At 35.3% G+C, this 18231-nt stretch overlaps 2 protein-coding genes across 2 annotated transcripts; one reads left to right on the plus strand and one right to left on the minus strand.

Moving 5' to 3' along the window:
- Window positions 1–496: 496 nt before the first annotated feature.
- Window positions 497–3437, minus strand: LOC129946586 (mediator of RNA polymerase II transcription subunit 16). Its single transcript, XM_056056833.1, has 2 exons — window positions 1712–3437; window positions 497–1656 (listed from the first exon to the last, which is right to left on the minus strand). The coding sequence occupies exons 1-2, from the start codon at window positions 3132–3134 to the stop codon at window positions 575–577; spliced, it is 2505 nt and encodes an 834-aa protein (XP_055912808.1). The 5' UTR covers window positions 3135–3437; the 3' UTR covers window positions 497–574.
- Window positions 3438–5103: 1666 nt separating this feature from the next.
- LOC129947760 (zinc finger protein 836-like) lies at window positions 5104–17726 on the plus strand. The gene is made up of 4 exons (XM_056058440.1): window positions 5104–5432; window positions 5501–6635; window positions 17044–17279; window positions 17340–17726. The coding sequence occupies exons 1-4, from the start codon at window positions 5283–5285 to the stop codon at window positions 17499–17501; spliced, it is 1683 nt and encodes a 560-aa protein (XP_055914415.1). The 5' UTR covers window positions 5104–5282; the 3' UTR covers window positions 17502–17726.
- The last annotated feature ends 505 nt before the right edge of the window (window positions 17727–18231 follow it).

The raw sequence follows: 18231 nt of genomic DNA on the forward strand, positions 1-18231 counted from the left end.
ACGATGAGCTGTAACGGCTTTACACCGTAATAGATTTTGCCAGGAAAATAAAAGCCCAAAGCCTGAGTCACGTAGAACGGATGGAAAGCAATGCTTGGGCCCAGAAGGTATTTTAATCCACGCCCAAAGTTTAATTCAGTAGAGCAAGGCCGCAAATCAGGGAGCCCGCATAAGTGGGAAATGGCCTCAACCAATTTCGAGTGCGTAACTAGAGATATCTAGCTAGGTACCGAGCTCGATGCAAAAGTTTGTTGGGTGAGGCCCTAGTTGATACAGGACTGTAGCACCAACTTAAGTAAGTATTAAATAATCCAACTATCAATAAATTCCTTCTTTGAGTTGAACTAAAAATGTTTGTGAAACTTTCTGACTAGCGAAGATTGTTATTTGATGACCTAGCGTCACTATAAGTAAGCATTTGTCCCATTTTAAGCATTCAGCTTACAGTGACGGGCTGAAAAGAATGTCCGTGGAGAATCAGCTTAAAAAATTACAATCTTTCATAGAAAATGTATTTATATTATTTTAAATTATTTGTTTGTGAATTTTGTATGATCTTAACATAAATATGGATTCAAAACCTCGGTGTTTCAGTTCTCTGTTTACAAGCATAGGGCATCGTAAGCTTCCAATAGCCTCCACATCTACATCGATTCCATCGTTGTTCCCATGCTTTCATTGCTGCAGTCTTGGCTACACTCGTAAAACTATTGAAAGCTCCACATCTTAAGCACTGTCGCACTGCTACAGGTTTCTTACCCAACTGAATATTTCTCACACTATCTAACACCCCGTCGTTGCACAGAAAACCCTCAATTTGCGGTTGTTCGTTGAAAACTTTTATAAAATCCAATTCGACGTTATAGGTGAAGAAGAGCGGTGGTGGCTTGTAAAATATCAACGGTGAATTTAGAGAGACATTTGATGTTGTGGTCTGTAGCTGAGGAATCAGCACTTGGGTGGGCAGAACGCAACACTCATCGAGAAGAACTTCATCTGGCTCTGAGGGATTCAATGCCAGGCGGGTGAGCAGACGAAATAAGGTCGCCAAAATGTCGAGGTTTTCAATAGACTTGAGGAACATGGGCAAACAGTGTGTATTGAGCAAGCCCCATATTCGAATCATTACGAGAAGTTCTCTTATACTATTCAATGCGACAATATCTTTGCTAATGTCGTAGCCATTATTTTTGTTGTGTTGGACAATATTTTGTGGGAGTTTGGCCAAAATATTGAGCGCCAAGTCGGCTACCCATTGAATCAATTGCTGCAGACTTTGAAGCGTCGGTGGTTCGACTGTGAAGTCCTTAGCATCTAGATTGAATAAAACCTTATCCACGTCAGGTACTGATTCCGACAGAACCATTGCAAGATTTTCCGCTGGACCTTTGTCATGGCTGGTCAAGTCGGACGGTCGCAGCAGACTTTTGAAAGCAATGAGAACCGAATGCAACATTAGCAAACTATTAAGGTCGTTTGCCCGCGATTGTCCGGACACTTGCATCCGACATAGATTCGTTTTCAAAGTGAGGAAGCTAACATAGTTAAACTGTTGAACGTACGATGGTTGACGTGTAAAGTTCTCAGATAGCTTCTCAATCACAGCATCAAGGATGTTAGATCGGAACAACATGAACATGTCGGTAGCATCGAAGCCTACAAATGACATGTGTGAAAATAATTGTATCAAATAGAATATATTCAAGATTACCTGTCATTATGCTGTACTCCAGGAGAGAAACCTTATGTGCCACCAGGGCCATTTGGTTGGTGCATTGTTCATGGTACGCCTGGGGGACCTTGAGGACATACATCTGACCACAATTGTCGAAACACACCAGCAAATGCCCCATAAATGTTACATCCAGAGCAGCCAGCTTCATTTCGGTCCTTGGTTGCCTGCAAGAAATATCTGTCTCGACGAGTTTGTTTACAGGCAGTGATGATGTGAATTTTTTGAATCCTCGGCCTAAAACTTGGATGGAATTGTCGCTCATCATCAGGAATACAAACGGATTATCGAAGACGACCTTCGACACACAAATGTCTACTACTAAATTAGGATACTGCATGCTAGCCACATTCTCCCAGGAAGTGTTCTGGAACACCTCGGTTTTGTTTATTTGAAGAAATTTATGGATTGGGGTGATTTTTTGCACTAGCGTCCATTGTTCCACGAAGCTGCTTTCGTAGTTGTTTGCCACCACGATGACCGATTCCGCCTCATCCTCGGTCTCCCAGCGCAGCTGAGAAATCTTTAGGTTGGCAATGTCCCGTCCAGCGCCTTCGTAGAGGAAAAAACTTGGCAAAGACTGACTGCTTATGATGGGCTTGCCATCTGTCAGTTGGATCATTATGCGAAAGCATTGAATCATCATTCGGTTCTGCTCACCGCTGGCGATGGCGATTCTAAAGTGGCCGCTCGAGTGGTTACTAGTTTTTCCATGCGCCACCGTTACGGTGGTAACAAAGTTCCGTGTCAATCCGAGGCTGTGTGTCACCGAACTCAGTTCAATGGTTGGTGGAACAGATGGTGGGCCTTCTCCGTTAATGTTGGAATTTTTTAGCTGCGGTATTAGGAAGGCTCCCAGCAATCCCGAAGACGTTACAACCAGACAACCTTCTGCTCCGACACCGCCAAACTGACGCACCGATGGCGGATACTTAATTCGGACAAACTTGTCCAAGTACATAGCGGCATCTCGCTTTTCCGAAGGGAACACCAGCTTACGACCATTGTGAAAGAACTTGCAATTAATCACTTCTTCACCATCGAAATGGACAGAGTAAACCGGTATCCAGTCGTTGATGAGCTGTGCCTTCTGTGTCCACAACTTAACAAAACCTCCAGTGTCGCCGGTGAGCAAATAATCACCGCTAATACTCCATTCCAAAACGGTGATGGGATATTTATTGGAACAAACTTTGAAAACATGCCATGGGGCTATAATATCACAGACATAAACATGGGAACCCCAAGAATCGACAGTATTAGTGAGAGTTTCCATGATTTGGTTGGCTGTGGCGAAAGCCACAATATTTTGGCTTGAAACTTTGCATGTTGTAGGAATGTTGGGCACTGACCAGTTGCTAATAGTAACCTTTTTCTTTTTAACACTGTATAATAACTCCATTACAAATCTACACAAAAGATAATTAAACAAATCGAAAAACAAAATTTATTTTACAAACAAATTAAACTCTATATTTTACGTATGCTTAAATGTCAAAAATCCAATGAGCCGCTAAACGTCAAACAAAATTTAGCTGCAAAATTTTGAAGTTTTTCGCGTTCAGGGTAGGAGTTTTTTTGAGTAGTGGATTTAAATAGAAGGAACTACTGTATCGACATTGTTGCTTTTTACACGACCAAGAAACCTTTCGGTCACCCTTGGACATAAAACCAATAGTAATAATGCCGGGACAATCTACAAATGAGGTTTTTAGTGACTATGTGATAATAATTGTTGTTGTTAGTTGCTCCAAGATAATACTAAAGGTTTTATGTACACAGCCATCACTATGATTTGCCCAAGTAGTCCATAGAATTCAAAATGGGTATAAGCTGTGTTTGGCTTGTAAAGTCGTTTGAAAAGATGAAGTAAAAGGCCTATGCATTACGTAATGTATACTCAGTATGTATTGCAACTAGGACTTGTAGCAAAGTTGAATCTCCTTTGTTGAAGTGCACTTTGACAGAAGATACAAACACATCAAACAATAAAAATATCTTTATAAAGCCTAGTACATACTTCCTCGTGAAGTGAACGTTCGCCAGTGGAGAAAGTGAACTTTTGACATTGCTCACTGGTACACACTTGTGAGTACACGTTGTGAACATGAACAAACCAAATGTCAAAGCTTCATCAACAGTTCCCGTACATTTTGCACGTGAATTGCCCGTGAACGAAAACTCTCCACTTTGTTCTCCACTCAGCTTCACAAGCAAGTTCACGAGTGAACCAAAAACTGAAATTTGTATGGGTTCACGAGATGGTTCACAAGTATGTACTAGGCTTAAAAGCTTAACAACTTTCAAAAAGAATGTGCAAAAAGTGAAAAATACACAAATACATTATAAAGCCTAGTACATACTTCCTCGTGAAGTGAACGTTCGCCAGTGGAGAAAGTGAACTTTTGACATTGCTCACTGGTACACACTTGTGAGTACACGTTGTGAACATTTGACTTCAGCTTCACCAACAGTTCCCGTACATTTTGCACGTGAATTGCCCGTGAACGAAAACTCTCCACTTTGTTCTCCACTCAGCTTCACGAGCAAGTTCACGGGTGAACCAAAAACTGAAATTTGTATGGGTTCACGAGATGGTTCACAAGTATGTACTAGGCTTAAAAGCGTAAAGAAGACTTGTTTGCCAACAATATAAGATCTAAGAGACATCTACTACTCAATTATTTAAAATCTTGTTTTTTTTTTAGGAAATAAGAGATATAAATTACCAGTGTATTCGAAAATACAAAAGATTTTTGCACTTATGAAGTTGAATGTGACTAAACCCTAACTACGGACAAAAATTCAAGAAAAACTACTCTTTATATTGTCTAATAATGGTAAATAGGTGTGCATGGTAAATAGGTTCAGTATTCTCTATTAAAAAAATAATGTTGTAGTTTAACGTCATATTTAAGTGTTAAAATAACTCTTCATGTCAGAAGACTTCACGTGTAAATCCATTTGAAACACCATCGCTTAGAAAAATCAAACAAACCTTAGCAATTGACAGCGCTAAATGGAGGACAGCTGTCATAAGTTCAACAAATATTATTATAAAATCTTTTTTTGTGTTTCATCTTTCACACTTGTCAAAAAGTAGTTTTTCAAGAATTTCCTTTAATTTATTTTAGAATTCTCTTCTCATAAGCTTAACAATAAATAAATTCAGTATTCTATATAATTACATTATGTTGAAGTTCCATGTCATATGTCAAGCCCTACAACAATTTTTCTTACAAAAAAAAACTCCATGTGTAAACCCGCTTCAAATACCCATTCTTAAAAAAAAAATCAAACAAACCTTCAAAGCTGACAGCGCAAAATGGCGATGTGGAACGCTTTCAAAAATCATCCATTCAGCAAATGAAGACCCTCATTCTTCACCAGCCAAAGCCATTCCATATTTCGTTCGTTTAGCCCTGTGTGATTTGCTTTGGTTAAAAGACTTGGACGCGTGTTTTTAATTTTTCGAGCGTTGAACATATTCTAGCTTGGACCTAGGAATTTAACTTTTTAGCACCATTTTATTTGTAAACAAAAACAAACTATGGATTGCAGTTTGGAACTGGATCCCGCGAATGTTTGCCGCGTCTGCCTAGAGCCCCAAGAGAACCCCCTTTCTATTTTTACAAAGCACATAATCGAAGGAAGCATCAGAACACTTCCTGAAATTATTTTATCATGTTTCGATGTTGACGTGAGTTTTTAATTTGAAAACAAAAACAAATATCTAGAAGTCGTTTTATTCTTTGTTTTTGAAAACAGGTATCATCAAATCCTAATCTCCCAAAGCATATCTGCGAAACGTGCAAAAGTTCCATTATTCAGTTTTTCAAATTCAAGGAGAATGTGGTCCGAACCGAGAAGCTACTTACCGATATTTTTAAAACCGATGATGAAGTTGTATTGAAAGAAGAGTACTTTGATGTCGAGGATCGTTTAAGCGACGCTCCTGTTGACAATGTGCCTCTCGGAGTCAATAACGAAACCGAAGCCGACGCCGATGAATATGAAGATCAATATGTAGAAGAAATCCAACTGAGCGTTGTTGATGAACCCGAATATAAGATTCAAGAAATCGACGAACAGGAATTCAAAATCCAAGAGGATGAAGAAGAAGTTTACGAATTGGAGCATATAAATGCGGATAAGCACGAAGACGAAGAAAACGAGATTGCTAATTTGGAGTTCATAGACGATACAACTGGGGCCTACGGAGAATTCAACGATGAGACCTACTTGGAAGAAACGGAACATTCTAATGATGAGACGATTATGGTCATTGAAAAGGATCTCGAAGCCGAAGAGGAACAAATGCCAAAGAAAAGACGTTACCGCAAGGCTAATAAAGATGGTGAACACAGATCTGCCCTCACTCTCATGTGCAAGATCTGCAACAAGCGTATACAAACAGAAGATGAAAACCATGACCAATTGCATGATTACTATGCGATGATTATTGCCTCCGAAGCCGTTCTGCAATGTTTCCGATGCTCGCATGTTTTTATTTGTCCCGATGAGCTAAGGTCACATTTGCAACAGATTCACTATGAGAATAACCAAGAGGATGAGGAAATGTTCAATGATCTGCAGCTCTTGGATGAGGATACGAAGAAAGAATTTTGGGTTTGCGGTACCTGCAATACGGACTTTGTGAGCATAAGTGATTTGAAGATGCATATGGTTACGCATATGTCCAAATTGGGTTGTCCAGTTGATGAATGCGGCTTTGAGTACGCAAACTTTCATTACTTCTATCAACACATAAGGAGGAATCACTTGTCAACGAAGCTGCTTTCTTGCAAATATTGCGGCAAGGAGGATATTCCAGACTTTAGGAGCTTACAAAATCACTACCGATTGGAGTGCTCGGCAAAGATGTATAAGTGTGAATTTTGCAGTAAGTATTTTAAAATGATACATTTTTCTATAGGTATATATTTTTGTACAGTACACTCTCTCATAGCCGGTCACTCATGTTACTTAAATGTTTTTTGGTTATGGCTAAGTTTTGAGAGGTTATGGTTGGATTTTGTATACAGGTTCTAAAATGTAACCGGTTATGAGAGATGTGTATTAGTAGAAAGAACACTATACTCGTATATAGAACAAGAAAGAAATTTTAAATTGCTAAGTTTTGGAGTAGTTCGGAAACAAATATAGGAAAATATAGGCTCTTTAATTAAAAACCAAATTTCTTATTAACAAAATATTTATGAGGTTTTTATTTTGAATCATTTATTTCGAATGAATTTTTTAAATAATTTTATTCGTCAAAACAAAAATAATTAAAAACTAGATTTTAATATTATGATAAGTTTAAAGTACTCCTACAAAACAAAATGCTATTAAATATCTAGACTTTTTTTCTTTAAACTAAAACAGTCCGTACTGCTTTATTTATGTAAGCTTTTTCTAACACAAGATGATATAAAGAAAACTTATATCAGGTGTAGTAACGTCACAACCTGTCAGTCAACAGAAAATATGTGTTCTACTATAAGTTCAGTTCATATTTATTTGCAGTTTAAGGCTTAGACTATTTTATAATGAATCAAATTATTTAAGAGATACAGAAGCTTGTTCTTTACATCTACAATACAATAAATTTACGACAATATTTTAATTTTACTATGGTTATAATAAATTATTAAGGGAAAACACTACAAGAAAAAAACCCTTACATAATACTTAAAAACTAAAATTGCACAAAACCCCAAATTTTACCCAGGCAGTATAAGTTAAAGATTAAGTATGAGTTCATTATCTGAGTAAGAACACCTTTCAAAAAAGTTTTCTTGTAGTTTGTATAGGACAAATTTAATTGGGTTGACATTTGCTCTTTTGTGTAGACGAGTAGTTGAATAAAACCATGGCAAATTTAGCATAAGTTTCAGGATTTTATTTTGGCTTATTTGAAGCTTTTTTATGTGCGTCTCAGCACAGTCAAACCATACTGGAGCACCATACGTTAGGACCGGTTGGAAAACGGTTTTAAAAATTAATATTTTATTATGTATGCTAAGTCTAGACTTTCTATTTATAAATGGATATAATATTTTAATTAAAAGATTGACTTTGTGGATTGTGATTGATATGTGTTTTTCAAAAGTCAGTTTTTTATCGAGTGTGACTCCTAAATATTTACAATGTTCAGACCATTGAATATCAGTAGAGTTTATTTTAAGCATAGTTTGAGGAAGGAAACTTTGTTTTCTGAGTCTAGTGAACCACATAGCTTGACATTTTTCAGCATTAACTTTTATTTTCCACTTAGTGAAGAAGTTAAGAAGAGTGTCTAGTGAATTCTGTAAACTAGAAAGAGCTTCTTGAGGGAGAAGACTTGACGCAAAAAGCGCAGTATCATCTGCAAACATGGCTACTTCAGTATTGTTTCCAAAATGTGGTAAGTCTGACATAAAAATGTTAAAAAGGATGGGCCCAAGTACAGATCCTTGTGGAACTCCAAAGGAAATATCATACATGGTAGACTAAGCAATTCCAGTGGATACAAAAAATTTTCTATTTTTGACAAAGTTCGTTATAATTTTAATGAGGTAATCAGGGAAATTAAATATTATAAGTTTATAGATAAGTCCTTCATGCCATACTGTGTCGAAGGCTTTTTCAATATCTAGTAGTACTAGACCAGTGGAATGTTTTAAGTTAAGGCTGTTTTTAACATACTGTTTTATTCGTAATATTTGATGATTAGTAGAGTGCCCAGCTCGGAAGCCGAATTGCTCTATAGGATATATATTAGCTTCCTCCACATGTATTAAAAGGCGATCCTTTAAAACTTTTTCAAACATTTTACTTAGTGTGCTTAGTAGGCTTATAGGCCTATAACTAGTCGGGTTTTCTTTTGGTTTGCCAGGCTTGCCAATAGGAACCACTTTTGCTATTTTCCACTTTTCGGGGAAATAATAGAGTTTAATACAAGCGTTAAACATAAATGTTATGTATGTTATACCTTTTTTAGGTAACTCTTTTAATAAACGGTTACTAATACCATCAAGACCAGGTGATTTTTTTATTTTCAATTCTTTTACTAAGTTTTTTACTAAGCGGTTGTTGTTGATAAGTGTACTAGTTTGGTTAACAGAAGCACTCTCCATTTCCCTAAGTTTATCCCTTACGAGAACTTCGGTTTGAACGTCGCTCAAGTGAGCTGATATATTATGATTTTGGCTAAATGTTTCAGCCAAAATGTTTGCTTTCTGTTCAGGAGTTACAAAAACCTCATTTTGAACTCGAAGGGGGGGAATATTTGAACCTTTTTTTTTAATTATTTTTGTGACTTTCCAAAACGGCTTGGACCCTTTATCAAAACCAGATAACAAGTTGTTCCAGTTTTGATTACGGAACATTAAGATCTCGTCTTTAATTCGGAAATTTAGGATTTTAAGATTAGTTTTAAATGTGTCCAACCTATACCGAATCCACTTTCTTCTCTCAGAATTTCGCAAACGAATCAAATGTAAAATATTATCCGGCAGGGGTGGGGAATTTGAGTTAAAATTGGCACATTGAATCCTAGGAATAGATACCTCAGCAGCTCGCAGTATTACTTTTTCGAATGTATCCGTCACCGTGTCTATCTGTTCAAACGACTGAACATTGTTTAACGATAGACTTCCTTCGTATAAGTTATCACAAATGTAGGACCGATATCTTTCCCAATTTGCAGAGGAATAATTAAAATGGCCACTAGGATTATTAAAAGAGCAATAAGTTTGTAGTTCTGTACAAACCGGCAAATGATTTGAACTCAATGCATTGATAGTTAAAGGTTGAGAGAAGTGTACTGCATTATTTGTTAAAAACATATCAAGAGTCGAAGGTTGTCCCGAGGAGGTACTAGGAAAGTAAGTAGGTTCAAGAGGATACAATACTGAGACAGACCTATTCACGGCGACAATATCGTGTAGAATATTGCCCCAACAGTTTGCTCTCAGACATCCCCAAAGTTGGTGTCTTGAATTAAAGTCACCACCTATCAAATAATTTGAATTTGACCTAATCAATTTTAATAGGTCCCTTTTAAATTTAGTCTTTTTCTCATTATTACTATTTCCACCTGGGAAATAAAAAGAGAAAATACTTAATTTGGATGTATTCTGTAAGTCTATCTCAACACCAATAGATTCAGCTACCTCGAGACTAACAGCTGGGATCACCGAATGTCTGATAGCCTTATTAATTACAATAGCAACCCCTCCTCCCTTTGCGTGATGCCTATCTAGCCTATAGCATACATAATTTCCATTAGAAAATTTATTTTTATTTGTAAGCCACGTCTCTGTCAAAAGAGCAATATCAATTTTGTTTTTAATTATAAAATCAAAAAATTCTGTTTGTTTGTTTTGAATGCTTGTTGCATTCCAAGTAATAATTTTTGGGTTTTTGTTCATCATATTGAATAAATATACTTTACTGCAAGAGTGGTAATAACATTAAATTGCTCAGCTTTAGTACGACATGAGCTTAGTTTAGACATAACATCATTAAGAAGACTTGAGATTTCTCTAAAGAGAATAAAGAGTTATTGTTGTTTTGATCAAATATATTCGAATTGTTTGCTTTTGGACTCTCTGAGCGTGTGTTGTTTTTGTAAGATGGACATGGACCAGTACTTGACGTAGACGCTTGTTGATGGTGAGTTCGATTTTTGTTAGAAACTTGCGGGAGTTGGGGAAATTCTTCCATGGTGAATTTGACATGATTGGTCTTGGCTCTCGGTTGATTTATTGAAACCGATTTTGAGAGATAATTGTTGTTATTGTTTCGCGTTCGGGAGGATATTTTTTGCCGAATTTCGATATAGTGCTTTCGACTTATGCAAGATGGGTCGGTTGATTTGTGTGCACCATTGCAATTAGCACATTTAGTTGCCGATGGTGATTCAGTGCACTCAGAGGTTTTGTGAGGACCGGAACATGAAGAACAAAAGCTTTTGACATGACAATGCATAGCACCGTGGCCATACATCTGGCAATTGTAGCATTGTGTAATTTTGTTAGGCTGGTGTTTTTTATAATCCCACCTCACTAGAGTTTTAAGAACAGATTTATAGTTCGATCGAAGTTCGTTCATTTTTATAGAACCACGTTCAATTATAATAATGTATTTGTAATGCACGTAATGCGAATTAGATGAATTTATTGTGATGGGTTTAACTTCAAGACATTTAATTCCGAGTGTAACAAGTTCATTCTTTAATAGTGTATGATCGTAGAGGTCTAAACCCGAGAGTACCACCTTAAATGGTCTACTTGCTTTTTTTTCATGGGAATAAAACTCACGTGACTCATCTTTTAATGTTTTTACAATAATATTATAAGATTCAATGCTTGAACACATAACTTTTAGCCCCATAGAAATATTTTTTAAGAGGTAATCAGTAATATGAAGTTTATCAATTAAATTTCTGAGGTCTTCACTTTTCGTTTTTAAAACAATGATTGGTGGAACAGATACTTTAGGTTTCACAATTTCACCTTGCTCACTAATTCCACTATCCATGCGGTCATCGCATAATGTTTGGAGTGGTTGATAAGAATTTTCGTTATTAATGGATTTTTCCATTTTGGAACGTTTTACAGATTTGTATGGAACTTGAGTTTTTGGGAGGATGAAATCATCATCCTCCATTTTACTACTTGATCGTTTTAAGCTAATTTTTGCTTGTCACTTAAAAACTCTACTTAAGAGCTCTATCGACAAATGCCAATGCACTGTGTTCTACTATAAATTTAAGGCGCTTAAGGTACTTAATATCTCTAAGCAGATTGCATATATGCTCTATAATTGGTGTCATGAACGAGGAACCGCTTATTCACCTTCTCTGTACCTGCTTTCTTCTACCTCAAAAAGGGAAGAACTACCTACCTAGGAGAATACGGCTCAGAAGAAGGACTCATGATTCATGTGGTATGGCAATGGGTCAACAACTGGCCTAAGTGGATAGCCTCTTCAACCTAACTTAACCTATCCTTGGATCTCCTTAAAAAGTTCTTCGGGCTCCAAAATCATTAATTTCGCAGTCATTGATTATCAAAAACTAGAGGACTTTTATGGTTTTGATCGGCCTTATCTCTGGAGTCTGAAAATCACGAGACTTACCTTAAAGAGAATTACATTTCCTAGAATAGCCTTAAAATCAAATGCTGAAAAAACAACATTTTTGTTTAAATGTATCCGATAATTTTCTTCCAACGGCAACGGCTGTGCTTTTAATCTTTCTTTGAATGTGAGCAATCTGAGCTTGAATTTGACTGACGGATTACCACAAGTGTCAAGATAAGTTGTAAACTTAAACCCTTATCTGCACTAACGCGACAACAAGAAGTGTCAACGCCGTTTAAGCCAAAGAAAAGGGCTCGGCCACCGTTAACTACAGAAGAAGCTTCAGGCCCTTCAATTTTGCCATCAGCCGGTGGCTGTAATGGATTTGGTTAATAGTTTAAAAAAAAAAACATTATTCCAAAATAAATAACTCATTTTGGCATCATAATTATATCGTTTAGATTTAGTAAATATCAGAAAGGATTCATCGTAATTCAAAGACATTTTGTGACGAATATGCATGCAGCTGCATGTGAATGAAGTTGCGTTTAGAGGGAAAACTGATTTGCCAAAAAAAAATCAAATGGGGTGGCGCAACAGTCCGTTGTGAACCAGGGCCTAGTGACTTACAACTCTCAACCATTCCTGTGTGCGAGTACTGTTGTCAGGAATGGAAGGGACCTACAATTTAAGGCCGAATCCGAACGGCTAGTTTGAGAAAGCACTTTTTCATGACAAGAATTACTCTTGAAGGAATTGTCAATTCCTCGCAAGAGGCAGTACCCGCGAAAATTATTTTTTTAAATTATGGTGGCACAGGCAGGGATTGAACCCAAGACCTCTTGCATGACAGTCCAACGCACTAACCATCATGCTACGGGTACTACCTGATTTGCCACCTGAAATAAAAAAAACTTTAAACTCCTTTTGAGTGTTTCTCATATTTCTTCACCAACCATCTTATCGATATGATATCCCTCGAAACAAATCGGGCTGCCATCATAGAAAATGTCAACACCCAATTCAAGATTGACAAACATGGACTTCAAAGGTATATGGGAGTTCTGATTTGTATGTCGATTTTTCGTTACCCAAACATCGAAGCTCACTGGAGCGAATACGGATTTCGAAACATATGTACCTGATTGTATGTCAACAAACAAATTTGAGCAAATTAAAAAATATTTATCGTTCAACGACGAGACTAAACGAGTAAAGAAAAGTGATGTTGGGCACGATCCCATTTTTCATATCAGAAAAGTTGCGACTTATTTAATGGGTGATTTAAACATCGATTGGTTTGTTAATGGGACTTACAGAAAAAGAATTTTCGAAAGTATATCGGACATCTCATTTAAACAAATAGTGACTGAACCAACAAGAATAACGCAAAACTCGACTACTTTAATAGATTATGTAATAACAAATATTGAAAACACAAAGGCAAATGTGAAAAAAGAATTTAAAATCAGGGACCACGAATCTTTAGAAATCCTTATCGAAACAAGTTCTATAAATAAAATATCTACTAAAAAAATTATTCGGACATTGGCATTTAAAGAAAACGTTTTCCGTAGTGAGCTTATTGATAATGAGATAACAAATATAAGTTAAAAATCAAATCAAATGGGGTGGCGCAACAGTCCGTTGTGAACCAGGGCCTAGTGACTTACAACTCTCAACCATTCCTGTGTGCGAGTACTGTTGTCAGGAATGGAAGGGACCTACAATTTTAGGCCGAATCCGAACGGCTAGTTTGAGAAAGCACTTTTTCATGACAAGAATTACTCTTGAAGGATTTGTCAATTCCTCGCAAGAGGCAGTACCCGCGAAAATTAATTTTTTTTTTAAATTAAGGTGGCACAGGCAGGGATTGAACCCAAGACCCGTTGCATGACAGTCCAACGCACTAACCATCATGCCACGGGTACTACACAACAAATATAAGTTGGAATAATTTAAATGATACAGCTAAATCTTTCAGTATGAAATTAAAACATAGTTTGGAAAAAATGATAATTTCAAGATCAATTAATGGGAGGAATGGAAATTTTGATTGGTTTAATCAACATTTGTCTAACATGAAGCAAATGAAAATCCAACTGCATCAAAGAGCTGTTTGGACAAATAACACCGGTGACTGGAGTATGTATAGACTCTATAGAAACAGGTACGCGACTGAACTTCAAATGGCAAAAAATAATTTCGTTGCTAGAAAGATTGATCAATCAACGGATCAAAAAACCATTTGGAGAACAATAAAAAATCTAGTCCTTAATCAAGAGAATAGTGAAATAGAACAAATAATCTGTGATAGTGAAGTGATTAAGAATAAGTCTGACATAGCTAATAAGCTGAATACATTTTTTGTTAAGAGTGTATTGGAATTAAATGACAAAATACCATTTGAACATTATAAAAATTTAATAAATATAAACCCAGAAATAAGTTTTAAATTTAAGCGAATTAATATGAGTGATTTAACACAAATAATGAAAAACATGAACAATAAAAGGGACTTCAATGGTAGTGCCAATAGAAAAAGTTAAGGGGACTGTTAATCCGGCCGGTCAACATGCTTATGACGGAGAGTAAAATTCTTGAAAAAAGTTGTACATAATCAGCTGCAGAATTATATGGAAGCCAATCATTTCTTAACGGATTATCAGTCTGGATTTAGGCAAAATCACAGTTGTGAAGCATTACTTAATCTGGTAATTACGCAATGGAAAACCGATATTCACGACAAGAAAGTTATTGTTGCGGTTTTTCTGGATCTACAAAGGGCATTTGAGACAATTGATCGAGATACAATGCTGAAAAAACTGAATCGATATGGTATTAAAGGAGTGGAACTACAATGGTTCAAAAGCTATTTATCAAACAGAACTCAGAGAACCAAAGTGTCAAGTAATTTATCAGAAGTTTTGGATGTAACGCTGGGTGTACCTCAAGGAGCGGTGTTGGGAACACTTCTTTTTATAATTTACATAAACGATGTGGAAAATGTATTAAGACATGCGAAGGCTAGGCTGTTTGCGGATGATACATTGTTATATGTGTCTGGAAGATCTGCAGAGGAGTGTATCGATCAACTGAATACGGATTTAAAAAACATTGAATCTTATTTTAAAATGAATAAATTAAAGCTTAACACTTCAAAGACAAAAGCTATTATAATTAATGGAGAGTCTGTACAAAATATTATTATTAATGAAGTGGCAATTGAAAAGGTTGAAGAAATTAAGTATTTAGGAGTTATTATTGATAAAACATTAAGTTTCGAAAATCACATTAACAATATATGTAATAAAATTGCTAAGAAAATAGGATTTTTCCAAAGAATAAGAGGTAAAGTATCTATGAATTGTGCAATTAAAATTTATAATGTAATGATCAAACCACATTTTGAATATTGTTCAACAATACTGTTTTTGGGTTCTAGACAAATGTCAGAAAGGTTGCAAAAATTACAAAACAGGGGAATGCGCTGTATTCTCATGTGTAATAGGTTAACACCGATACAACTTATGTTAGATACTCTAAAATGACTAAACATCAACCAAAGAACATTAATGAATGTACTAATGTTTATCTTCAAAATGAAAAATAATATGTTACCTAATTATCTTTATAATGAAATAGTCTATGTATCTAATGTGCAAACACATAATTTAAGAAATGGTGGTGATTTCAGGCTACCATTTTGTACAACAAGTAGATCGCAGAATATATTGTATCATAAAGGTTTTAAATTATTTAATAACTTGCCTTTTGACTTAAAGTCAGAAAATAATTTTATTGTTTTTAAAAGAAAAATGATATTATATGTAAAAATGAATTATATTTAATTAAAAATATTAGTTTTTATTCCTTAAATTAGTTTTAAGTTAAAGATTGTAAAAAATAGCAGAAGCTAAATAAATAATCAAATCAAATCAATTTGATTGAGCAGTTTGATTCCATTCCAAAGAATGCTCGTTTGTATGTTGACGAACAAATGTGCTCGACTAAAATGGCTCATCATTTGAATCAGTATTTGCCAGACAAACCGCATCCATGGGGTGTTAAATTCTTTGTCTAATGCGACAGCAACGGCTACTCGTACAGATTCGACATTTATACGGGAGCAAAAAATAACGACATAATTTTGCCTGGCACTCTAGACATCGGGACAACAGGGAATGTTGTAATCAAATTGTCACAAAGTATTACAAATTTTGCTAATCATATTATTTATTTGGACAATTTTTATACGTCTTTGCCTCTGTTAGTGTATCTAAGAACTCGTGGCATATATAGCTTAGGTATAGTTAGAGCAAATCGAGTACCGAAATGCCAACTTCCGACTGATAAAAGTGAAGAGCTGAAAAAAGCAGCCAGAGGTTTATCGACAGAATACATCGGAACCGCTTACTGTGTCGATATTACCACAGTTCTTTGGAAGGACACGAAAAATGTGAACTATAATAGGAAAGAGAAATCGTATCATGAAATCGACTGTCCACAAATTATACGTGACTATAACGCCCACATGGGTGGTATCGATATTATGGATGCCTACATGGGTCGAAATGAACTTCAAATAAAAACACAGGACATGGCGACAATAATTTTATATCACCTTTTTGATATGACTACAGCTAATTCGTTTATTTTATATAAACGACGGATCGCTGAAAAAAATCGTATTGAAAAAAAACAAATGAAAGATATAACGATGTGTGAATTTTGGTTGAGCATTGCCAAAGAACTCTGTGCTGCTGCTGAAAAAAGATGTGTTGGTCGTCCATCATCTGCTGCACAGGCAACTTCCAGCAAACAGGTTGGGAAAAAAAGCTGTACATCCGGTGGCAAGTGAGAAATTTGATGGAACCAATCATTTTCCAGAATGGGGAACAAACAAATCTTGCAAATTGTGTAAAAAATCAGATACACACACATTTTTTACGCAATATTCATTTATGTTTTTTCAAAAGTAAAAAACTGCTTCAAAACTTATCACACAGAACAATAATATGAATAAAAAATGTATTTTGGATTTGAATCATATATGTATTATTTGAAATGCTTTTTTTTCCTCCAAAATTCTTTTAAGAAAATATCTAATATTTTGATGTCAGTGGTTTAAGGGTTAGTTACCATCTGATATCCATTCTTATCCATATTCCTAGGATAACTTAAAACAAATGCACATTCAGCAATAAACGCTTGTCTTATAAAAATCTTTTTTATTTTAGGTCGAACATTTTTCACTGACAAATCATGGAAAACGCATGTTGAAATTCGGCACATCGAAAAGAAATTCGTGTGCGAACTATGCGGCAAATCATTTGCACAAATAACTGAATTGAAAATTCACACCCGAATGCATACCGGCGAACGTCCATTCGAATGTACGATTTGCAAAAAAGCCTACAAAACAGCCAGCGGTCGTGCAGCTCATATGGATTCACATTCAAACAATGTATTTCCGGTAAGCATTTAAACATAAATTTTGTTTTAATTGTTTATTAAATTTATTTATTTTTATTAGTGTGATATTTGTGGAAAACAAATGAACTCAAGACGAAACCTCGTTACTCACATTCGCAGACATACCGAAGAGAAAAGACTTAAATGCGAAGTTTGTGGCAAGAAATTCTTTACAAAATATCATTTGAACTTACACGCCTCGAAATTACATAATAAAAGCTAAGCTCTATAATACATCTATACTTATTGTTTTGTATTATTTTTTTTATATCAATATTCATAAAAGAATGTGTAACCAAACTTTGTTTTTAATAAGCCAGTACTTTAAATAATGAAATAAAAATAACACTAAATTATAAAATATATAAAGAGCATATAAAATTACTGTCAATATCTTGTCTCATGAACAATTAAGTATAATATTTAATGTAAGTACTTTAATGAAAATAAAAGAGTAAATATATTTTACCATTAATAATGAAAAAAAAACAATATAAATTGAAGATTCTTTAATAATTGGATAAGTATTAGAAGTGAAATTAAATCTAATTATTTTTCGACTTCTCAATCCATGTATGTATACAACCAACCCAAGATATAAAGTGCATGACCTAAGACCGAGGCGAGATGCATAAATATAAGAACAAATTTTATAATAAAAAAAAGAGCTATATTGATTCATTTAGTTTTCAAAATCAGTTTATTGCCCCTACTTACTTTTAAAGGCATGCAACGCACGAGTTTGATATTTTCAATATCATCAAAATATTTTTTGGAGATCCAAATGGTTAAGATGATACATAAATTGTACATTTCAGACAATTCGGAGAAAGTTCCTCAGAACTGTTACCTCAATAAGGGTGAGTTTCAAAATGTTTAATTTTCTCTAAACATATTTAGGACAATCTTCCATGTTTCACCTTCTGAATGTATTCACCACCTACTGGGAAAAT

The sequence above is a fragment of the Eupeodes corollae genome, chromosome 2 (genome assembly GCF_945859685.1).
Source record: "Eupeodes corollae chromosome 2, idEupCoro1.1, whole genome shotgun sequence".
Lineage (NCBI taxonomy): Eukaryota > Metazoa > Arthropoda > Insecta > Diptera > Syrphidae > Eupeodes > Eupeodes corollae.